This window comes from Anabrus simplex, chromosome 8 (genome assembly GCF_040414725.1).
Source record: "Anabrus simplex isolate iqAnaSimp1 chromosome 8, ASM4041472v1, whole genome shotgun sequence".
In the NCBI taxonomy this organism is placed as follows: Eukaryota; Metazoa; Arthropoda; class Insecta; order Orthoptera; family Tettigoniidae; genus Anabrus; species Anabrus simplex.
This window is the reverse complement of record NC_090272.1, coordinates 18158475-18181995: the sequence shown is the minus strand read 5'-3', so window position 1 is coordinate 18181995 and position 23521 is coordinate 18158475. Positions and strand designations below refer to the sequence as shown.

The 23521-nt window shown below is 38.2% G+C and overlaps 1 protein-coding gene across 5 annotated transcripts in view; it reads left to right on the top strand.

The window, feature by feature from the left end:
- The window catches only part of Hmgcl (hydroxymethylglutaryl-CoA lyase), a 56699-nt gene extending 36421 nt beyond the window's left edge, over positions 1-20278 (top strand). For 4 of the 5 annotated variants that reach the window (XM_067153013.2, XM_067153009.2, XM_067153010.2 and 1 more), the window contains one exon: positions 9250-9552. In XM_067153013.2, the coding sequence (XP_067009114.2) occupies positions 9250-9477 (228 nt within the window). In that variant the 3' untranslated portion in view covers positions 9478-9552. Of the gene's footprint in view, positions 1-9249; positions 9553-20163 lie in introns of those variants that run through there. The other variant, XM_067153012.2, reaches the window with a different exon arrangement.
- Positions 20279-23521: the final 3243 nt, after the last annotated feature.

The following is a 23521-nucleotide window of genomic DNA, read 5'->3' as shown; positions in this document are numbered from 1 at the left end:
CAAAGCTAGTTTTGGTGCAATACAGGTCTCGTGCTTAGATAGCACGGGCAGTTTAACACAGCAGTAATATTCAGCATAAACTGTACAAAGTTGTAACTTCAGTACAGTCTGTAGGGTAGATATCTCCTTGTTTTATTGCTGTCACTGTGTAAATAATGTATGATGGTACAGTTTATGTTAATCCAGGCAAAGATCTCTGGAATAGGTGTACTGAAACCTTGATTTAAGGTTAAAAAAATGTTTAAAATATCAGGTCCCTGAAAAAATGTTAAATGGGGGTTCTACTGTATATGTCTTTACTACATTAATTATTCCCTTTCAAATGTGCTCTTAAAGTGTTTGTGTGCTGGTGATGTCCAGGAGCCAAAACATGTCTACATTTGTCAGATAAATAATCGTTTTAGATTATATTGTGTGTTGATTGGACCAGTATGAACATGATTACCTGCAATGAGAAAATATACCGTCTAATGACGGGCCACTGTCATTTCCCAAGTCCGATTTATGCACACTCCAATTCATACTGCAGTTATATTCACCTCTTACACACTTTTCATACTGCCATTCTGTGAGCCTATTAAAACTGTTCACGTACTTGTAAAACCACTTCAAATTAACAACCGAGCCCATATCTCGCAAACAGTCATTCTTGTGGTGCACATTTGACAGTCTCTGTCTTCTCTCTCTGCCAGTATCTTTTCATCCTTTCTCCTTCTTCTGTATACGACGTCCCTTTTCCCACTCTCCTCGAAACCGTTGAACTTTTGATGAGATGCCTAAATGAGATAATTGTCTTTGCCAAGTCCAACCTCACTTCTCGAAATCATTTCAGCTCTCTCTGTCTTCCTCAAAGATTCTCTTTGTTAGTCATTTATTGTCTATCCTCAACAAATGCCCTTAGAACTGTAACCTTCTCTTCCTCATCAGTTCTCCAGTCCTTCTGTTCTTTGATACAATTATTTGTTAGATTTGAGTCCCCTCTCCCCATTTTTTTTACATATGGGCCCAGAATTTTTGTTTGCATTTGTCTTTCTCTATCTTCAAGTCTACCTTTTCCAGTCATTTCCAGTGTTTCTGCTGCATAGTGTCACTTGGGTTTAACAACCGTGCCAAGATCCCTCAATTTGTAGGTGTTCCTTGTCAGCTGAAATGCAGTTTCCATTTTTCTCGCCCGCCCTTTATGGCATTCTTTCTCGAACCATTCTCGTATAATGTTTCTCCCAAATTTATATTTATATCAATATTATACTCCTCATGGCTTTACTTCTAAATTGATGTTTCGCAAAAGAAATTAGCATCACCTTACATCTGTTGCCGGCGCTACCGTCACGAGAACAACTGATGCAATTCGAGTGTGGTAAACAGCCCTCGTAAAATGTAATACTGTACTCAGAAAAGCTAATGAATTGGGATTGAAAACAAATTCACAGAAACTACACTTACTAATAACACCTGACACTAAGAAGAGAATACATTATTAAGAATAAAAGAGAATGAGGAAATAACACATCACTCACTGCTAATGGCTGGCACAGGAAAGAGGTTATGGCCTGTGAAGGAAACACTCCACTGATCACAGAGTCACTTTCTTGTCACTTGTCTTTCCCGAGCTACATGGAGACATGCTAAACCTGTACAAACTAAGTACACTAACCAATACATGGACGTAAATAAAACTACAGCTATTTTTATACACTGAACTATAAATCTGTATTTTACAACTAATGCTATGCTAAACTGTCCTGTACTAGAGAGATAAAGATTAATATGAAAAATAAACTAAATACTGAAGAAAAATGCAGAAGATGACCAACCGTACCGAATACCATGCATGCTGAATGAAATACGTTAACCACATGGTGAATGTAAATATTAGTGTTGGCAACTAGGTTTCGAGATCGCACTCTGTTGATGTAAGTTGATATGAATGGCAGCTTGGGATTGCTTGGATGTCTATGTTTCAGCGCATAACCACCAGCCAGAGCCAGAATCGGCCAAAGCATTTTGGAATATAATTGATTTCCTGAGGTTTTCCTTATGTTACATGAAGAAAGATATCACAAGCTATTGCCGCACCTCCAAATACAGTCAGAACTCCCAATTACACAGTTTGTAATCCACAATTTACTTGCCCATCAGTCACCCAGCCGCTATCTTCCTTGCCTTAGACCTTGCATATTCACTAGTTTCTCAGCGAAGCAGCCATGATTTACTCCTGGCTACTGCACGTGGGGTAAGATGTCACTGTGGTTGGCATTTCATGTAAGACAGATAATAACAAAGAGTCGCAAAAACTGGAGGGCCTGTTGCTATGATCACGATATCAAAAGTGACATAGAACTGGATGCCTTGTAGCTGTGATTACCGGGCGAGTTGGCCGTGCGCGTAGAGGCGCGCGGCTGTGAGCTTGCATCCGGGAGATAGTAGGTTCGAATCCCACTATCGGCAGCCTTGAAAATGGTTTTCCGTGGTTTCCCATTTTCACACCAGGCAAATGTTGGGGCTGTACCTTAATTAAGGCCACGGCCGCTTCCTTTCAACTCCTAGGCCTTTCCTATCCCATCGTCGCCATAAGACCTATCTGTGTCGGCGCGACGTAAAGCCCCTAGCAAAAAAAAAAAAAAAAAACAAAGTATCTGTGATTACAATACCAACATTGATACAGAAGTACATGTGCGTGTTTTTATCATTTCTTTCTCACATCACCAGAATACTCCTGTATGTTAGTGTGGCACTTAATTGTTAGCAAAAAAAAGGAAAATAATGTCTAATGCACAGTTACAATATCAGTTATCACCTTGGCAATTGAACACTTTGGGCAGCATTTGTGAAGTGTCTGAGGGCCAATGTTTGCAACCTCCCATATGCCTTCTGTGAGTGCTTTTTTCATCCTCAGGAAGGGGTTAAAGTCATCAGTGGATAAGTCTGGTGAATAGGTGTTGAAGCATATTTGTAGAAGAAACTCTTGACTCCAGCAAGGACCAGTATGTTATCACAGAGAAGGTGCCGTTGTTCACTTCCTGCATCTCAGACTCCTCACAAACTAGCAATAGATAATATCCAAATTCAGGTCTTTCTTTACAGTTTGGAGGTGTTTTTTCCAAATGCTGACGCATTTTATATTAGCACATTGCTCATGAAATCATATTTCTTTCTTTTTTAGTGCAAACACTAATGATGAAAGGATGAGAGTAGCAGAAGAAAAGAGGAGAGCAGTGGTGCAATGGTATGGGGAAATAAGGAGATGGGAGTTCAGGAGCATGAGACAAAATACAGTAGAAGTTCGTTATAGCGAGAATTCATAACAGCGAAAAATTTGCTCGCTGTAGCGGATTGTCGTTATATCCGATTTTTGTATAAAAGTAAAAAAAAAAACCCATACACATTAAAATTCGGTTTGAAACGGCAATCGGTTTGTTCAAAACTTGCGTTTCCGCAGATGATATCCACACTACGGCTTACTTGTTATTTTTCGAAATGTGAAAATGTATGTTTAATTTAATTCTGAAAAAATATAGTACCGTATTTCTCGGAATTCAAGACGAACACCAAATTTTCCTTCAAAAAATTTTAATCAGGCTCAAAAAGTATTTTATAAAATCATATGAATGCCTTTGTTGTACAGTAGGCCTACACATTTCAGACTATTTTTAGGCACCGAACATTGGTTTTTGTCATGCCGTATTTTTTGCGGCTGCACAATTATCCTTTATTTCCGTGGGTTTAACGACTATTAACTTATAATTGGCATAATAATACTGAGGATAACCCATTGAAAATTTGCCGGCAGTACCTATTCCATGCGGCTCTACAATACGATGATCCATCAGGAAATTATTCTTGCTGTCTATAAAACCGTTACTTTTACTAAGTGTCATATATAACCGGCTACCGCTACACGCACGTCTCGCTTGCCGCCTAGCGTTGTATAGGCCTAATCGCGGATGTTGAAAGTCAACGAACGAGTTTATTGCGCCACGGTATGGCCATTCCGCCCTTGCGATTTTCGTGCGCGTACCTCACAATTTCATTTTTAACTTCTTTAAAGCATCCTTGTTGCGGACCACTGAATGCATTATTATTATTATTATTATTTCGTATGGCAAAACAAGGATACATTATAAGCACATATAAATACATATTTCTTAAATAAGTATGTGATTTACGTCCATAGGTGTAACCTTAAATTACCCTACACGTGTCTCCTGGGTGGTGCTAAGTAAGCAACGAAATTGGCTGCTGGACCTTAAGCTCTGCTTAATGGATATCCCAGCAAATAGAGGATACATTTAGCTTCGACTATAATGACGGAAAATTATTCCCAAAAAAAAAAAAATGCATTCAGTGATGCTTGTAAATCACTGAATGCATTTTTTGTACAGTACGCATTTTTTAGCTCTTTGTCTTCATGCTAATGCCAAATATTGGCTTTAGTTAGGCCTATGCCGTATTTTCTTGCACAATTACTTTACATTCCGAGTGTTTAATAACCATCAACTTAAATTGGCATCATAATATCGACGAGAACCTGTTGAAAATTTGCCGGCAATACCTTTTCCACGTATCTTTACAATATGACTATCCATCACGAAAATATTCCTGCTGTCTATAAAACTTAATTTTACTAAGCGTCAAGTACAATAGGCACGTTATAACTCTGCCACTGAGCAGCCGGCCTGTCTAAGAATTCGAAGGTTCACATGTTTTGATGCCATTGTACAGATTTGAGAAACGTTTTTGTAGAGGCTAATAGAACGTCATTTTCTCTTCACTATTTCCCGAGATCCAGTGATGTTACACACAGGCACTGTACAACCGGTTGTCGCGGCTAGTGATGTAGGCTATAGTAAACAGGCGGTCGTTTACTGTCAACGAGTTTTGTGCGCGTGTGAAAAGAAGCAGCGTGGTTACCGCGGTAGTTGCCAGTGGTATCCATTAACTTACTGTTAGGCCGCGAATGCAAGACAACCCATGAGTTTTCGCATGAGATTCTGAGAGGAAACGTCGTCTTGGATTCGGAGAAATACAGTATCACTCCAGAGGTTTCTGTGGCAAACACTTCAGTTTTCTTTTTCAAACGGCGTCACCTATCCTAACCGTATATGTATCATGAAAACATATTTGAAACACATGTAGAGAAATGATAAACTCCTCGCTAAAAATTTACATGTAAATTGCCTTTCCGAAATTTAACTAGACGTGAGAAGATATGAACTATCCTCTGAAATCAGTGATGTACTCTGCCATATCTTGAGGTGTATCACATTCTTACTAAATTTCCGTATGTGACATTAAAATTAAGAGATCGTTTACCTCAGTCTTTATTTTTAACGAGTTAACAACTGCTATCGGCCACGTTATTTACGCATTTATTACAAAATTGTCTTCTTTCATTTCAAATTTTCTTCACGAACAGCAGTCGACATCGCCTTCGAATGTCGACGAGAAAACTCGCTAGTAGACATAGGGAGGAAACGATACCGAAGGTAATCGATCGCATGCAATATAATCGCTGGGGTGCATAAATATCGGGAATGGAAAAAATCGCGCGCGCTTAATTGCTCGTAATAACGGATGCGTCAGTGATAGGTCTCTCGCTGCAACCGAAAGACGACACACAGTTTAATATAGGAATTTTGAAGGGACAGAAATATAGTGTCACTATAATGGAGTTCTCGTTATATGCCGTGCTCGCTGTTGCGGACTTCTACTGTAGTTGAAAGAAGGGTGGGATGGTGCTTAGAACCAGGAAGAAGGATGGACCTAGGTGGAGACCTTCAAGGTTCCTCAAAAATGTTAGTAGCTCAGTGTGGAGTGACATATGCTTCAGAAACTTCAGGAAAGCAGTCAGAAGTAGAATAGGAGCAACGAAAATGAGAAAGTTAGAGAACACAAGGCTTGAGGAGAATGGAGACGATGCATGAAATGGGAGTTGAAATAGATGATGACAGGGGGTTGGTAATAATAATCAGGTACCGTGCGCAGGCTCATGAAATGTGTCCAGAGAAGGGGTGGAGTGGGGGACATGGCTTGTTTTCCACCTGGAAAGTTTGTATGAGGAATAGCATGCAGCCCAAACCAAAGCGAGCCTGGGTGCTCCCAGCAGCTTGAGACGAGCTGAAGAAAGTTCTAAGTTTTTGTGTATAACAACCATCAGCTCAGTTTCTTAAGATGCCATTGGCCCCTGGTTTCAAGACAGCCATGACATACTTGGTGTTCTTAATTACTTGTAATTTCAAGCAGCTGAGGAACTTCATTATCCGGCAGTTGAAAAAACAATATGTAAGGACAGTCGATGTAAGAAACAACACAGAGCAATGTTCAGAGTTTTCAAACATTTATGAGGGTGGCTGGATATGAGCAATAATGACAAACAAGGTGTGGAAGCGAGATTACAGTAAAACCTCGTTAATTCAAAGCCGTGCAGACGCTAAAATCGGACTTAACCGCCGTTAACTGAAAATTCAGAAATGCCAACCTGTGCTGCATCACAAAATATTCTAAGATCCTTTAATGCATGCAGTCACCTTGATTCACAGTTAAACTTTTCAGATCCCATGGAAAAAAAATTCCGAAATGTATCCAACGAGGTGCATTTATTAAAATAATGCTCTTGGATAATGCCACTCACTGTCAAATGTAACCTCACACCCGAGAAAAATGAAACACGATTCAAGGACAAAGAGTAATTTACTGTATACGCATGACACAATTTAAGTACAGTATAAACCATTTGCACAGGGGAGCCAACAAGACTGTCCAACTTGGAAACACGATACCAACAAACCAAACTTTAAAAACCTAGACATATATTTAACACAAATATCAAGAATAATAAATAACTTTGTACAGTACCTGAAAAGTCCGCTAATGTTTAATGGTCCAGTAGGGTTTTTTTTTTTTTTTTTTGTCGCGCATTTAACACATTTAACCTCTCAGCATGAGACGACTTTCAGTACCTGGCTACCCTGTGCTGCGGGAGGAGTATAGCACCAAGCATGCTATGAGTGCAGGCTCTTAGTTAATCAGGCGTAAATGACAAGTGGTTCAATGAATTTTATCAAACTGATCAATGTCACAATCGCTACTTTCACTCTCAAATTCTTGATCTTAGCCCTTGCTTATGAAACTAAAATTTCCGTATCATCATTCGGTAAAACATAATTAATTTTCAAATTCACGATTACAAGAAAATGTTTAGCTGCCATGATGTCAACAACAGAACTTGTTTGTTTTTCAGACGCAATATATCATATGTAATTGATAAATACACGATAGATATACACATCGAATGAAGATGGATGCTTCATCTATAGATATATCTTAGTACATTTGTAATAGTTAAAAAAGTTTTCGATAGATAGAAGCACAAATCAGAAGCTGCTACCCGCGTGCAACGTACGTCACTTCGCGGCAGAGAGCGTTGGAGTGTCTGCGTGCGGTATACGGCACTCCACGTTGAGTGGTTAAAGAAAGAATGTATGAGAGGTTGCTTCATCTTTTTTTAAGTTTTATACACACTAACTACAAACTGCTCATATGGGCAATGGAAGAGGAGAGCCATGTTATATGGACACATCTACAGAATGGACCTGGAAAGACTGACCAACCAGATAGTAAGGTTTTTGAAACCAGGGAAACTGTGGTACGCTGGCATCAGGAAGTGAAGGACCTGACAGGAATGCGAATACAAGAATCGGAAATAAGCAACGGGGAAACTTACAAGTCGAAAATAAAGAACACAAAGAGTTTCCAAGAAAAAGTTAGTTTGCGGACTCAAACACCATGGACGGAAGAGAGAAGAAGGTTGCAGAGTGAAAGAATGAAGGATTACTGGGCCCAGAAGCAACTGAAATTGAATTAACGTGGTCCACAGTTGGCCAAACGAAAGAAAGAAGAAAACACAGTATTAATAAAATATAATAATTTTTAAGTTTATAACTGCACACTAAAACTTAAAGTAAAATGATTAATTAACTACAAGAATACAAAAGAACTATGATTTCACTAGAACTTGGCAACTCTGAAGCATGATGTAGGTACAGCAAAGTCAAAGTTCGGGAAGATACCCCTGCATGTTCTGGAAGACATTCCATTGTGACATGGAGAATTTTTCTGTAAAATTATGCCGTAAAATATTATGTTTCAAAATGAGGGACAGTTTTGAATTAAAAATCTGAATTTCAATACTGGGACAGACATTGTTCTTCGAATGACGAATTATCCATATTTCGAATTAAACAATTTAAATAACATGCAAAACTGTACCCTGTGTATCTGGGAACGAGAGATTCTTCGAATTAGGCAGCATTTTGAATTAACCGAATTCGAATTATCGAGGTTCTACTGTAATTGAAATGAGGGCAGGTAACATGAATACTGTTCAGACCCTCTATCATGAGGAGCTAAGATCCGACACTACCAGACAGTGTAAGACCAGAAGTTTTATATGTATCAGAAACACTGAGCTTGAGAAATAAATAGAACATCGAAACTAGAATGAAAAATGTTAGGACCATTAAAAAGGAAGGAACATGGAAGCTCAGAAAAAGTGCATAACAAGATAGGCAAAGTAACAGACGTCATCAGGAGAAGGAGGCAGCAGCCTGACGAAACAAATCATGGGATGTCAAAGGCAAGCCTAGGTGGCATCAAGCAGTGGCTGAGGGGGATAAGTGAACACATTTAAACAAAAAAATTCAGGATTGGAGCGTACGTGAAGATGAGGTCAAACTTCTCTTGACAGACGAAATGTTCTTCTTCATCAGGGTTTCTTTCAAATTCTGCATCTCTATTGGGCTGTGTAATAGGATGGAAGTCTGGCTCCATGGCTAAATGGTTAGCGTGCTGGCCTCTGGTCGCAGGAGTCCCAGGTTCGATTCCCAGCAGTCGGAAATTTTAACCATTATTGGTTAATTTCGCTGACACGGAGCCTGATCATGACACAGAGGTCGCCTACACTCCCGGCACTAAAAGCCATATACCATTTCATAGGATGAATGAACTCAGTGTGGGAAGAGAAGACAAGGCTAGTTCTTCTCGGCTTCAAGTGGTCAGTGTGGGATAAGGAAAACGACTCTTCTTGTGCTATTTGTTTTATGTCTCTTATGGGATCCCCTGCTCAAATACTTTGGCCTAGTTAATGGGATGTCAAACAGATAACATTGTTCTTGAACTGTTTTTACTTTGTATGTTCATTATTTCTTGATGTACCTTCATGTGACTTGAATGTTTTCTTTACATTTACAGTTTGGTGTTTCTGTAGTGGATGCCTCCACATCTGGCCTCGGTGGCTGTCCGTATGCTAAAGGGGCGTCTGGAAATGTTGCAACGGAAGACTTAGTGTACATGCTTCATGGAATGGGGATAGAAACTGGCATTGATTTAGAGAAATTACTGGATGCAGGAGAGTTTATCTGTGGTGTTCTCAACAGGCCAACAGGCTCTAAAGTCAGCCGAGCCATTAGCAAGCTTTAATTTTAAAGAGCAAGTTTAGATCTCTACATTTGTTTCATGTTATTATTAAAATGTCATTAAAACAATGCCAACATATGCTTGTTCCTTTTTGACGAACAGTACAGATCAAGCTGTCAGCTTGTATTCAGGAGATAGTGGGTTTGAACCCATCAACACTGAACTTTGTTTCCCATGGTGTTCATTATTTTTACACTGGGCTATACCTTAATTAAGGCCACGATTGTTTCTTTCCCACACCTAGCCTTCTCCTATCTCATCATTGCCATAAGGCCTGTATTGGTGCAGTGTAAAAGTCTTCACTAGAACCTGCCTTGTCATATTCATAAGATTCCTTTACAGGATCAAGTACTATTTATTTATTTATCATATGATGAATCTATGTACACACATGTATATAGTTCAGAATAAATGTGCGTAGTCACAAGTCCGTACAATACTATAACTGCTTCAGCTGCTTCATCCAATGTGCGGTGAATGTCCATTAGTGTTCCTTTGAAAGCTCGAATTGGGCAGTCAGCAACAATGTGGTGGATTGACTGAGTTAAATAACATGTTTGTAGATTTTGAATGATTTTGAATTTAATATTCAGCTACAAATTGCAGTGTGCTTACAGAACTGTCTTGTTGTCATCTCCAATCATCATTAAAAGAATGATACTGCTGGGATATATACCCTGATGGACTGCAGATCCCATAATTTTGGTGTAGGAATATTCCTCAGCCATCAAGGATGATTCTGTATGATGTTTTGATTGAATCCCAGGCATCTTTTTGATGAACTTCTTCCAGCTCCGCTATAGATCCTTTTGTTACTTTCACTATGGAAACTTCCTTGATATGAAAGTGTTTGAAATCATTATCACTATACAGTAGGAGTCCGCTATAGCAAGTACGGCATATAACAAGAACCCCATTATACCGACAACTATCATTGACGCATCCGTTATTACGAGCGATTAAGCGCAAGATTTTTTTGTTATCGATATTTATGCCCCCCCCGCGATTATGTTGCATGAAATTGATTATCTTCGGTATCGTTTTCTCGCTGTGTCCACTAGCGAGTTCTCTCATTAACATTCGAAGGCAATGTCAGAGTCGATTAGTAATACCCGTCGACTGCTGTTCTGTAAAGAAAATTCTAATTGAAAGAGAACATATTTTCGTAATACGTGCGTAAATAACGTGTCCGATAACAGCTCTAAACTCCTTTAAAAAAAAAGGCTGACTAAACGATCGCTTAATTTTAATGATAAATACTGCAATCAAGTAAAAATGGGATCCACCTCGAGATATGGCAGAGTGCGTAATTGATTTCAGAGGTTAGTTTATATTTTCTCGCGTCTGGTTAAATTATGGAAAGGTTATTATCATGTACATTTATAGCGAAAAGGTTATAATTTCTCTACTGGCGCTTAAGTATGTTTTCATCATATGTATAGTACGGTTAAGTTAGGATAGGTGACACTGTTTGAATAAGGAAACTGAAACGTTTGCCACAAAATGCGATCGATCATCTTTGGTACGGTATAGTTTTCTCATTTGTGCATTTACAAGCTCTCTCGTCGACATTCGAAGGCGATGTTGGAGTCGATTAGTAATACCCAACGACTGCTGTTCTCTAAAGAAAATTCAAAATGAAAGAGGATAAGTTTTTGTAATAAATGCATAAATAATGTGGCCGACAGCAGTTGTCAACTCATTAAAAATAATGGCTGAAGTAAATGATCTCATAATATTAATGTTATATACTGAAATTAAAATTGTGACACACCTCCAGATATGGCAGAGTAGGCCTACATCACTGATTTCAAATCTCATGCAAAAAAAATCAAGGTTTGTCTTCCATTCGTGGCCTAACAGGAATGAATACCACTGGCAACTACCGTGGTAACCACACTGCTTCTTTTCACCCGCACGCGCGCACACACACACACAAAATTCGTTGACAATAAACGACCGCTTCTTTATTATACATCGCTAGCCATGACAGCCGGTTGTACGGTGCCTGTGTGTAACGTCACTGGATCTCAGGAAATAGTGAAGAGAGAAGAATCACATTCTACTAGCCTCTACAAATACGTTTCCCAAATCTGCAGAATGGCATCAAAACATATGAGCCTTCGAATTCTTAGAGAGGCCACGGCTACTCAGAGGCAGAGTTATAACGCGTCTAATGTTCCTGACTCTTAGTAAAATTAAGTTTTATAGACAGCAGGAACATTTTTGTGATGGATAGTTGTAAAGATAGGTGGAACAGGTATTGCCGGCAAATTTGCAACGGGTTCTCGTCGATACTCTCTTATGATGCCAATTTTAAGTTAATTGTTATTAAACACTCGGAAATGTAGAATAATTGTGCAGCCGCAAGAAAATATGGCATTGGCCTAAGTAAAGCCAATATTTCGCATCAGCGTGAAGACAGCGATAGCTAAAAAAATGTGTACTGAACAAAAAGTGCATTCAGTGGTCCACGGCAAGGACGCTTTAAAGAAATCGAAAATGAAATTGTGAGGTATGTGCACGAAAAATGCAAGGGTCGAATGGCCATACCGTGGCGCAATAAACTCGTTCGTTGTCTTTCAGCGTCCGCAATTATGCCTATACACCGCTAGCCGCTGAAGTAGGCCAAACCCGGCAAGTGAGACGTGCATGTAGCAGTAGCCGGTTATATCTGACACTGAGTAAAAGTACCGTAACAGTTTTATAGACAGCAAGAATATTTTCCTGGTGGATCGCCGCATTGTAGAGATACATGGAACAGGTATTGCCGGCAAATTTTCAATGGGTTTCTTTCGGTATTATGATGCCAATTTTAAGTAAATGGTCATTAAACCCGCGGAATAAAGAATAATTGTGCAGCCGCAAAAAGCGAGTAAATTTTCCGCTGTCGTGAATTCTCGCTATAACGGACTTCTACTGTATTTACGCTGTGACATTTTACAAGTTGGACTACTTGTGTAATTTAAAATAGGTCTGTTGGGTACTCTAGGTTTATGTATTTTGGCGACCCTCAAGCGGTGGGAAGTCTTGGATTCATATTAGAAAGTTTTTTAGTTTCCTGTTCATTTAATAGATATATGTTGTTTTTCAAAATTTGTTTTAACTTTTTGAAGTCCATTGGTAGGATGGTTTTTAACTATTGAAACATTGCTTTCTGAAAAAATGTTCGATTTTCACATGAACTCTTTCACTCTATCGGCTTGGGCATAATAAAAATTGCTCAGTCTTGTGCGCATGCACATTGCATGTTGTGACCAGCATAGCTTCTTAGCCAGATGTATTTTAGGGTTAAGCATGCGTTCTCATATTGGTTAACAAAATATTACATAGTCCATACGAAACATATGGGGAGGTATGTTTAAATTGGTATTCCGGAACAATAAACGTAAGCACTGTTTTCATAAACTGCACTTTAATTTATGTAATTTCAAAATTTTATTACCATTTATATATATTTTGAAAAGAGAGAAGAACGGGTCAACATTTCTGCTGTGACGATTTGAAACTCCACGATTTTCTTATTTTCAATAATGGTGGCAGCCCTAGTCAGCCACTAACAACACAGAAAGTGATGGCAAATCTGAGTTTTTACAGTCCCTCTCTTTTAATTCTTCTAAATAAATAAAAATACTTCTAGGGGGGTCGAGGAGAAGCGTTGGTGCCAGGAGGCTCTTGGGCGTGAATAACCTGAGCACTGCACTCCAGCCTACAAGATCCTTGCAGAAGACAAGCAACTCAGAATCACACTGTGTATCAGGTTGCGACTGTTGAACTGTTGCTTTAGCGAATTTTTTTTTTTTTTAACAGATGGCTGATAAATGTAGGAAAATAGTGGCCTAGGACTTGTATTTTTTTGATGGTCTATGCGATAAAACGATATTGAGTTTTATCCTGACGACAGTAACGTTGCTTTATTAGCTTTGGTGACTATGAAGTTACTATCCTGAATTTTATGTTTAAGTTCATTCAGTTGGTTGTTACTGATGGTGGTTTCTTTTGTTGGAGTTCACCAAGACTTCCTGTTTCTTTCTGACTTCAAAGTGTGTTTCCTCTTGATGATCTAGAGGTAAGTTGTATTTCTGCAACTATGTTTATTTTATCCTCAAGCCTGTTAATGGCCAAATTATGTTTGGGTCTTTTGCTGAGAATGGCTTCTTCTGTTTTGTTGAAAGGGATATTGGATAAATTCTTAATTGTTGGGTGAAATTCAGCCTCTATTGTATTTTTGTTATTTGGTTTGGGCAACATTTTAGGAGAAACTGTACTATTGCTTTGATTAATTAGCAGTTTTTAATTTTTTGTGCAGATTACTTTGTTTTAGATTTAGAATATGAACAGGTTTAAGTGTTTTTGATAGAAGTCCCATTCTATTGGGTCCAATGATAAAGGAGCTTTAAGTTGTTACTCATAAAGTCTTAAGTTCAAATTAGCCTTCTTTTTGTATAGAAATTTAATTTCGCTTGTGATCCATATTTTGTTGGTTTTCTTTTAAGTTTTGAGAATCCTCCCTGGCTTTTTAAACTTCATCCTACTGTGTTTTAGAAAATTGGGGGTGAGATTATGAACTAAACATTGTTTTAAGAAAGTTATGTCTTTACCAATCTTAGAAATCTTGATCTTTAAATTGTGATATATATGAGCATTTTTGTTATGTTGGGCTAACATCTACATTACAAGTAATGATCTTAAAAGCTCCATTATAAAACCTATATTGACTAGAAAATGAAGTAGTACAGACTCTATCGAATAGTCAAACTTGGTACCTAAGTTTTTTCACGAACATCAAGACCTGTCAAGAGTCTTTTGGACTTTCCTCTATGATTAATTTTAATGATTTTCAATGTGATTTTGACCTTAAGATGACTTTTTTGTAATCTATTTTCAATGTCTCATTGTATTTTAGTGATTTTTAGCTTGTGTCTCACCATTCTAAATTGTCGATTTTTGTTTCTGACGTATAATTATTTAGCACTCTATCTGATGATGTCCCCTATGGGACAAAACATATACTAGATTAATGTATTTAACATGTATTGAATAGGTGGACTGCTAAATAGAATATTTGACTACATATTCTTAAATATTTCACTACTTGAAGTTATTTTACGTTTCACTGACACAGATAGGTCTTATGGTGGCAATGGGACAGGAAAGGGCTAGAAGTGGGAAGGAACCAGCCGTGGTCTTAATTAAGGTACATCCCCAGCATTTGCCTGGTGTAGAAATGGGGAAACCACGAAAAACCATCTTCAGGGCTGCCGACAGCAGGGTTTGAACCTACTATCTCCCGAATGCTACATACTGTCCACACTTAAGTAGAGAAACCAAAATACATGATTTAATATAATAAATTTATGGAGGGGTCGACAAGGCATTTCTCAGAAAGACAGTGAAATGGAGCAAAAGGGTCTTCCTTTGGTTTTTCAATGCCTTCAAACTATATTAAATGGAGAATCCGGGATTAAACATGAATTATAAGAAATTCGTAGTGGATGTTGCAGATTATTGGGTAGGAGAACAAGAGGAACATGGAGAAGAAAGAGAAGCAGAAGAAGAAGTATCAAGACTCCAAGAATGGATCCTGCTGGAAGAATGTTTGGTGATCTGAAACTTCATAAAATTGAACCAATTGTTGGCCATGGAAGGAAAAATATACCCTGAAAACCCATGCAGATTATGTGCTGCAAACAAGAAACGCAAGGCCACAAGATACATGTGCTCTGCTTGTCATGCAGAGCGATGAGTTTGAGGCATGGTCAAGCTGGGGACATTTACGGTATCCCTGGTTTGTGAGCATAATTGATTCTGTCAACGTAGTTGTAATCCTGTAAAAAATAATTGAAGCGCAGACGATATCAACATCTTCGTGGCCACTGCATCCTCTTCTTTTATTAGGGGCACATGCACATCTTATTGTTGAAGTAAAGTCAGTGGCAGGACTGTTACACAGCTGTCCAGTCTTGTTGTGTTCATTGCAGTGTTTGCTGCTGCTGGAATGGTAAGACAGCAAGGCAGGCAGATCAGTAGTACTCGGTAGTTTACCAATTTATAATGCATTTTCAAATGTTGATCATCACACTTTGAAGACCAGGTTGCTCGCAGTCCAAGATTTTACTGTATTGGCTGAACCTTACTACTGTGGCAGCCATTCTATATTGGCAGGCAAATAATTTAGGAAATTGTCGGTAAAATAATGAAAATGTTTGATGTAAGCTACTTAATTCATTTGCATCACATTTTAGTCATTAAACCCTCTTGACCACTTGGTTTGTGGAGTGAGATCTGTGTATTATGAGAATATTGTTTGTGCAAATGTTATTTTTTCTCTCTTAAATTAAAATGATATTGCTCTTTATTATTAACCTTCTGGCACTCAGCACGCCGATCAGCCGGCGCAAGAGTTTATGGCGAGAACGTTCATGGCGCCGATAAATTGGCTCTGTCCTATTTAGCGATTTTGGTCATTTGCGTGGCTGTTAAATGGTAACAGTTGATCGTGACAGTAACTTAAAGCATTGAATTTGTGTTCTACTCTACAGATATATCCACCAGCCCTACAAAATATTTATATTTTCGACAAAATCCGTAACCGTGAATGTTTCTGTTGTGATTATTCAAAGTTGTTATTGCGTGGATCTGTTTTGGTTGGCTTATGAATACAACAATTTGATCTTGCTATCAGTTTACTTTAGAGTTTACTTCATTTCTTTGTTATATTGTGTGTTTGCTGTACTTCACGAACTATAAATTTACACCTTCTCATTGTTCTTGCACGTGCTTGTCATCCTTTTATTGTAATGGCTAGGTCATATTCAAGGCCAAATAAGGCCGATGTCCTTTTATTTTCAGATGATTTAGACAGTAATAGTGACTTGTCAAAGTGATTCCCGTTATGTGGGAAGTGACACAGTCACAGCTGCACAACGTGCATCGGACTGCGAGAACCTGACATCGGTGACAGTTAGTGTACAGTGAGTAACTTTGTGCCATGCTTCATGAGTGAATTGCAGCACACACATCATATTGATACCAAATTATTCAGAATTAAATGGTCTTTCTTTCAGGTGTATGAGTAAAGAAGAAAGACTCAGTTATGTCTGATCATTCTGTCATTGAAAACTATAATTTAAAAAAAATTTTCAAAGTTTAAATTTTATTTTTTTGGCTTTACCAATAATAAGAAGTCCAAGGCATATTCATTTCTGAAATGCTCATAATTTCTTGTATTATTGTGATTTATTTTATTTTAATATGTATTAAACTGTTTACATGTTGATTTTTTGTAATTTGGTTGGAAAATCATAGAAATTAGTTCAAGCTTCTTCGAGCAAACACTTGCATATAGATTGAGTGCGAAAGGGTTAGTACACTACATTGTAATTTTGTTTCATTTCCATTGATTAATTTTAATACTTTTTATTTTATTTATTTCGTATGGCAACGGTTGTGATGTATCCTTTATTTGCTGGGATATCCTCAAGAAAATTTCTTTTGGTCCAGCAGCCGATGTTGTTGCTTATGTAGCACCACCCGGGGGCACTACGGACATAAAGCAACGATGATCCCGAATTTTAATACTGAATAATGGTAGAAAATAACTATAAACAACTCAACAAAGAAATTAATCTTTCTGATAGGTAATGGAAGTTAAAATGGGCAAATAACTGGTCCTACCATACACCCTCCAATTGCCTAACCTTGAGGCTCTGGTAATAATGTCCTCCATTGTGATGTCAGCTTGGGGTCTGGGTATCCTCACAGATGTGCAGGTCGCCGACACAGCATCAAATCGAAAGACCTGCAACAGCCACGATGATTGTCATTTTAAGACCGAGCCTTATTGTCAATTGAACAAAACTTGATAAGACACAACAAGAAACAGAGAATGGAAAGTTTTCAAAGAAATATAACAGCGAAGCTCTTGAAAAGATTTGAGTTTAATTTTGTCATTGCTGCATTGTTAGACTTATGGCCAAGTTCACCAACCTTGTTTAAGATTCGGCTGATCAGTGTGTACGTAAACATGGTTTAAATTTAAGAACTGGTTGAAAGGAAGTGTGGAGCAGCGTGATGTGCAACTTGCTAGTGAACGCGCTTTCCTTTTGTTAGAACCAGGAATATTCATTTCTTCTTTGCTCACAGTACTTTTTAGAAGCTTGCAAGAACAAAAGAGAAAGCGGTCGTCCAATTTTTTGGATTTTGAAACCGATATTGTACCTTAATTGCAGAAGCTATAACATTACTCACGTCGTGTATAATTGGAGCTGCTGTTAATAGTGTCACCCACAATTGTCAAAGGAACGTGTGCTGTGAGCAGGGTGATTTCTCTGCATTGGAAATTGTATGTTACTTTGCGTTGTTTCCAGAAGAAATTCAACTTTTTACATTTTTTTAAAATAAACAAAAACTTTCCACATATTTCCTATCACTATGTTCTTCAAAAGGATCACTTCTCTTCGCTATTATATATTCGTGCCCATTTCCATTCTGTTCCAAATATAACAGTTCATCTTTAAAATCATCTCCAAATCTGGCAGCCATTTTACCTTCACTGCTAATCACTGTTTATGTTTGGTAACTGCTCAAACTTCACTGTTTAACTGACAATAATCAGGGATTTAAATAATGATCAGGAAAGATGCGCTGCAATTTCATTTAAACAAGGTTTAGGCAGAATCTTAAATTCTGATTAGGATAAACAAGGTTCATGCACTTGGCCACTAGTCCGGCTCCTTGGCTGAAATGTCAACAATTCCTGGCTGTGCTGCATATGGTTTGGGGACTCATGTATGAACATCCCTCTACATAAAACTAGGACAAATCCATATCCAGTACAAATTGGGAGTGAGGCCAGGAAGAATACCTGTGTTTTATAGTGTTTACAGCTTTTAAACATTCCAACTCTTTCAACATCAGTTCCTCCACTTGACTCAAGAAGTGTGTTAATGTATTTGCAAAATGAATAGATATAACAATAATGTAACAAATATACCCTATTTTCTCGTATAATTAATGCCCTTGTATAATTTACACACCCCAGTATTTTTGGGTCCAAAGTGGAGAAAAAAGAAATGTTCACGTATTTGACGCATCCACTTCTTCGAACATCCATCACCCAGCTTCGGATGATTTTCGAAATAAAAATGTCAACTACTCAAATAGCAGCCTTCCTATTGCAAAACTGGGCAATCCAAATACCGGGCAACGTGCTGTTACCAGTTGATAGGAATTACCACTGCACGGATTCAATGAGAGAATCAGCGCAGAAGTGACTGGCGACGTTCTATTCCAGTCTGGTACGAACATATTTTACGAGTGTTTCAGGTACAGGTCATGCGTTTACTGTGATTTCAAAATTGTTTGTTTAGTCCACAGAGAGCAAGAATTTGAGTAATACTGCATCATATAAACTCGCGGTGATCAGTTACACTGAAACATATGTGCATAGGGCAGCGGGCCGCAAGTATTCAGTGTCCAAATACAATTTACACTACTGGGGTAACAGAGAAGCGCACTTCAAGCGACCAACAAGTCTCGTAAAGCATTTCACGGACCAAAAGGTGGCAAGTTTCTGAAAGTAGAGGGGGGATCTGCTTAAATATATGATTTTGTTATGCAGTGTTGGATATGCCGTTTCTCATGAAATGCTGTATTTTAAAGGACTAGAAATAGCTGCTGCACATGGGATCGGTGTCTCAGATTTGAAGGTTAGCCACGGCTGGATGATTAATTTTTTGAGGAGAGGTGGAGTTTCTCTTCGAAGAAGAACAGTATAATGCCAAAAATTGCCGAGTGATTTCAACCAAAAAGTAAATGATTTTCATTGCTTTGTGATTGAGAAGCGTAAAGTAAAGGAATATTTGATCTCCCAAATAGGAACCACAGATCAAGCGCCTATCAGTTTCCATATCCAACGAAATTGAACAATCGATAAGAAAGGGACATCGAGTGTTACTGTACTCACTAATGGAAGCAAAAAATAACGATGTACTGCAATGCTTGCTGTAACAGCTGATGGCAGAAAGCTTCCACCTTACATTTTTCTAAAACTAAAAACATTGCCCAAAGTAAAATATCCACGTTCGTATCCAAGAAAAAGGGTGGATAGACACGTTACTCGTACAAGATTGGATACGAATGATTTGGGGAAATCTAGCCAGGTCCCTCCTTCAATGCCCGGCCCTTCTCGTGTTGGACAGTTTTCTGGGGTTTTTTGCCGGTATGTCATTATTAGGTACTTGCATGAATTGTACTTTTATTAGTTCAAGTTTATTGTCGTATTGTCAGCTCATAACGGGAAGAATATTTTCCAATATCGGTACTTCAAACCCACATGTCCAACTTACCTGATGAACCGGTACCTTATTTGACTTTTCAGAAAAGATCTCACACCGGAATTTTACTCCAAATGACGATAACCGCAAATGACTTGAACCAGTTGTGTTTATATTTTATTTGATGTAAATGTACTGTAAATAATTGTTAAATATCTGAATTCCTTGAATAATTTATGCATCCAAAGTTTTCGCCTGTATTTTTCGTCAAAAAATTGCATTAATTACGCGAGAAAATATGGTAATACTCTTCATTAAGCATCACAGCTGATTTCAGTTTTGTAGTTTTTGAAATATCTATGACTTATGACAAGTGCACTTTATCCAACTGAATGAAATTGCTCTATTCCAGTACGTCAAGATTTGCACTCACTCTTCTTGCGGTCAACACTGTGATATATGGAACTGTTATTACTTTTCAATCACTTGTAAAAGTTTGTAAATGTCTGAATAAATATATTTTGTAATTTACTAGGCACTCAATATTTTAGTTTGGTCCCAAAATCCATTCTCCTAGATGTGGTGGTAAATTCGAGTGTGAAGAGAAGTGTTCCCCCAGTGTATTTACTGGCTAAGTGTTACAGTTACCGTTATTCCTCCATAAAGAGCAATTCCAAAATATTAGGATTTGTAATTGCAAAAGAATGGTAAAATGTTTCAGACATTCTGATAGTAATGCTCATATGACTACAGTTACTATCTGGACAGGATATGCCTGAGTTGCAACTACTTTTGTCAGGTGAACACCAAATAAATTTTACATCGTTTGATGTGGAGTGTATAAATCCTACTGAGTTTCAACCTGTAGTTTTGGGATCTGGAGAGACACTATCTACTAGTGATCCACAAGGTGAGCTCAACTGTTTCTCCGTTATCGTTAATGACATGGCCGACTTTGAGGAGCATCATTGCGGGCGGCAATATTTGAAGTTGGCAAAAGAGACGTGAGCAAAGCATTTGGCATATAGTAAACGTGTTGTGACTGAAGAAATTTCCGTTACTGTGAACTGCACAAACTCAGCCATGTTTGATCCCAGAGACTAATTTGGTATTCATCTGTCAGAGCTGACATCTTGCAGGTGGAGTTATATAGAGTGTCTACAAACCTCTAATGCCAGGCAAGGTTTGATGAGAAACAGCTTTCTGCGACTGTTATTGGATGCCGAGTCAATGCAACAACGAGTCGTAGCACGAGGGGTGATACTGCAGTGTTACCTTACTGTTCGTAGGTTACCTTTGGTACAAAATACTACTTCAAAACTTTAACATGTAAAACATGCCCTTTAGTCAAAGAAATAAGTTTGTTTATTTTTGTTTTACTTGTAGCTCAGTATTTGTAATCAGTATACATATACTGGATGGTCATCCTGCCCCCTGCAACGTGCTATGTTTACTACAGTTGTGAAATGCATTGATCCCTAAACCGGGGTGATATGTCTGGTTACGGGCTAGAAGTCATGACTGCCACTATTTGTTCATTATGGGTATCCTGAATGAACCTGTGCACATTAATATTTTTTATTTCATTTTTGCAGAGTATTTCAGCCTTCACAGTCCACAACTGCGAACACGTGCAGGAAATTATGGTTTGTGTTTCTCCTTCCCGATGCCCACTTGTCCACCCCCGTTTCCTAGACGTGTTGAGTCATGTACAGTAATGTACTCTATTACCGTATGTTCCTTGCCAACTGCACAGCACATGTAATCAGCTGATACCATATGATGCTCACGCACACTCCAGTGTGCATTCCGTTCACTAGTAAAGGTTGTCATCATTTCTGCACACCCCATGCATTTTCCTTGCGGATTTTAAATGCTAATATTAACACTTTTAACTGCTAACATTTTGTTGTTGAGAATTCAGTGCACTGCATCACAGGACAGAAGAGAAATTAAACAAACACCTCTAGCGATTAACCGGACAGTTAGGGAAAATGTGGATGATGGATTATCTCTTACATTATAGGGTATGTTATGCCCATAAATTTTCTGTAAGTTTCTATCAGATATTGTATATATCTCGAATACTTTTGGTTTCACTGACTTGTAAGAGCAAAATGATGGAAAGAATGGGAGACATGTAAATACATTGATTAGGAAGTTAGTGGTACTTAGGATGAAGTAGTTCTAATAATGAATGTGTATTGTTGCTGTTTGTTCTTTCATATTTTGGTACTGATGAGAAAACTGCACCGACTGCTAACTCAGTGATGGAATGGCCAAGCTCAAGGAGATCTGACCTGTGCCCTTGTTCAAGAGATAGCTGCTCATACTGCTGTTGTGAAGCAAACTGGCTTTACAAGGAGCTTCAGGGGACAGAAGAAAAACTGGGGAATCTTAATTTTTACGTTGTAATTCTAGCAATAGCAAGGTATTTTTGTCCCATGCGGGGCTGAGGAACCCACCAAAAATAATTTGTTTACTTTATTCTCAATTGCAAGTGAGGATATGGATAGTTTATTAAACTTCATCAGAGGTAGTTAAGTTGCTGAAGATCGCTTTAACTATCCCTGTTTTCATGCTTACATCAGAACGTTCTTTTTCTGCCCTGAGAAGCTTAAAACTTACCCATGAAGTACCGTGGTGCAAGGAAAATTGAACGACAATGCAGTCATGTTTGCCCATAATCAAGAAATCAAAATTAAACTGAACCTCAAAACTATGCCAGATATTTTCATCAAATGATCGATTGTTCGTAGGAACACTCTCTTTATGAGTGAGAATTACAAACTCTGCAAAGATTTTAAGATTTGTTCAAAAGGCTTAATATTTTCACTTTCAATTTTATTATTATACTAGCAATAACTGCAAAGTTTGATCATTCACTTTCTCAGTTTGGTATCATTCTAAGAGAGAACTAGACTGTTATTTTTCTTTACCTTCAGATTTTAGAAAGACAATTTTTGTATCTTTAATCCTTTTAATTTAAACTTTTTTATTAAAACGCGCCTTTATCTTTTGTGTGTGATCATTCATTATTGTTGAAAAAGCGCCTAATAAAACGCTGGGTACTGCTCGTTCAAAAACACCTAAAATTGCATTTTCATGACTGAGTTAGAGCAACGCCCCAGTAATTTTCAAAACTCTGTGCCCCTGGACAGGTCTCAAAGAAATGGTTGGGAATTAAACACAAGCAAGACAAAGATGATGAAATTCGTGCATGCAGGGTGGGAAGCGTATCAAAATCAGACATCTTCACGTGTAGCAATGGCAGACTGATTCTGTAACTCAGCAAGTAACTGTAAAAACCGTCACCCAAGCACAGAGAAGAAAGATGTAAGGCATCTTATCGAGTTGTTGAGAAGTGGAGTGAGCTTCACATACTGCTGTATTATCTCTGTGACGGCCAGTTGGTACATTTTCACCGCGTCCAGTCTCTTCAGGTTTGAATGGGCTACACCAATCCGTACCTTACTGACTGTTTTCATGGTTCTTTGCCTCACGAGTGTTATATGCATGTGGCAGTGAGTGATCAGAGAGTAGACTCATTTGTTCATCGTCTTCCAAACACTCGCTGAACTGAGCGGGACCAATTTGTTTTCAATGAGTTTGAGCGAGTCATGCACATCATCTCTTATAGAAACCATAGATACAGACTTTTATCCAATACCTGGCTTGAACACAACAATGGAGGGAGCTGAAGTTTGCACTGAGGTACATATGTATGAGTACTCTAAATTCAGCTTCTGCTCTCCCCATAGACTGTAGTA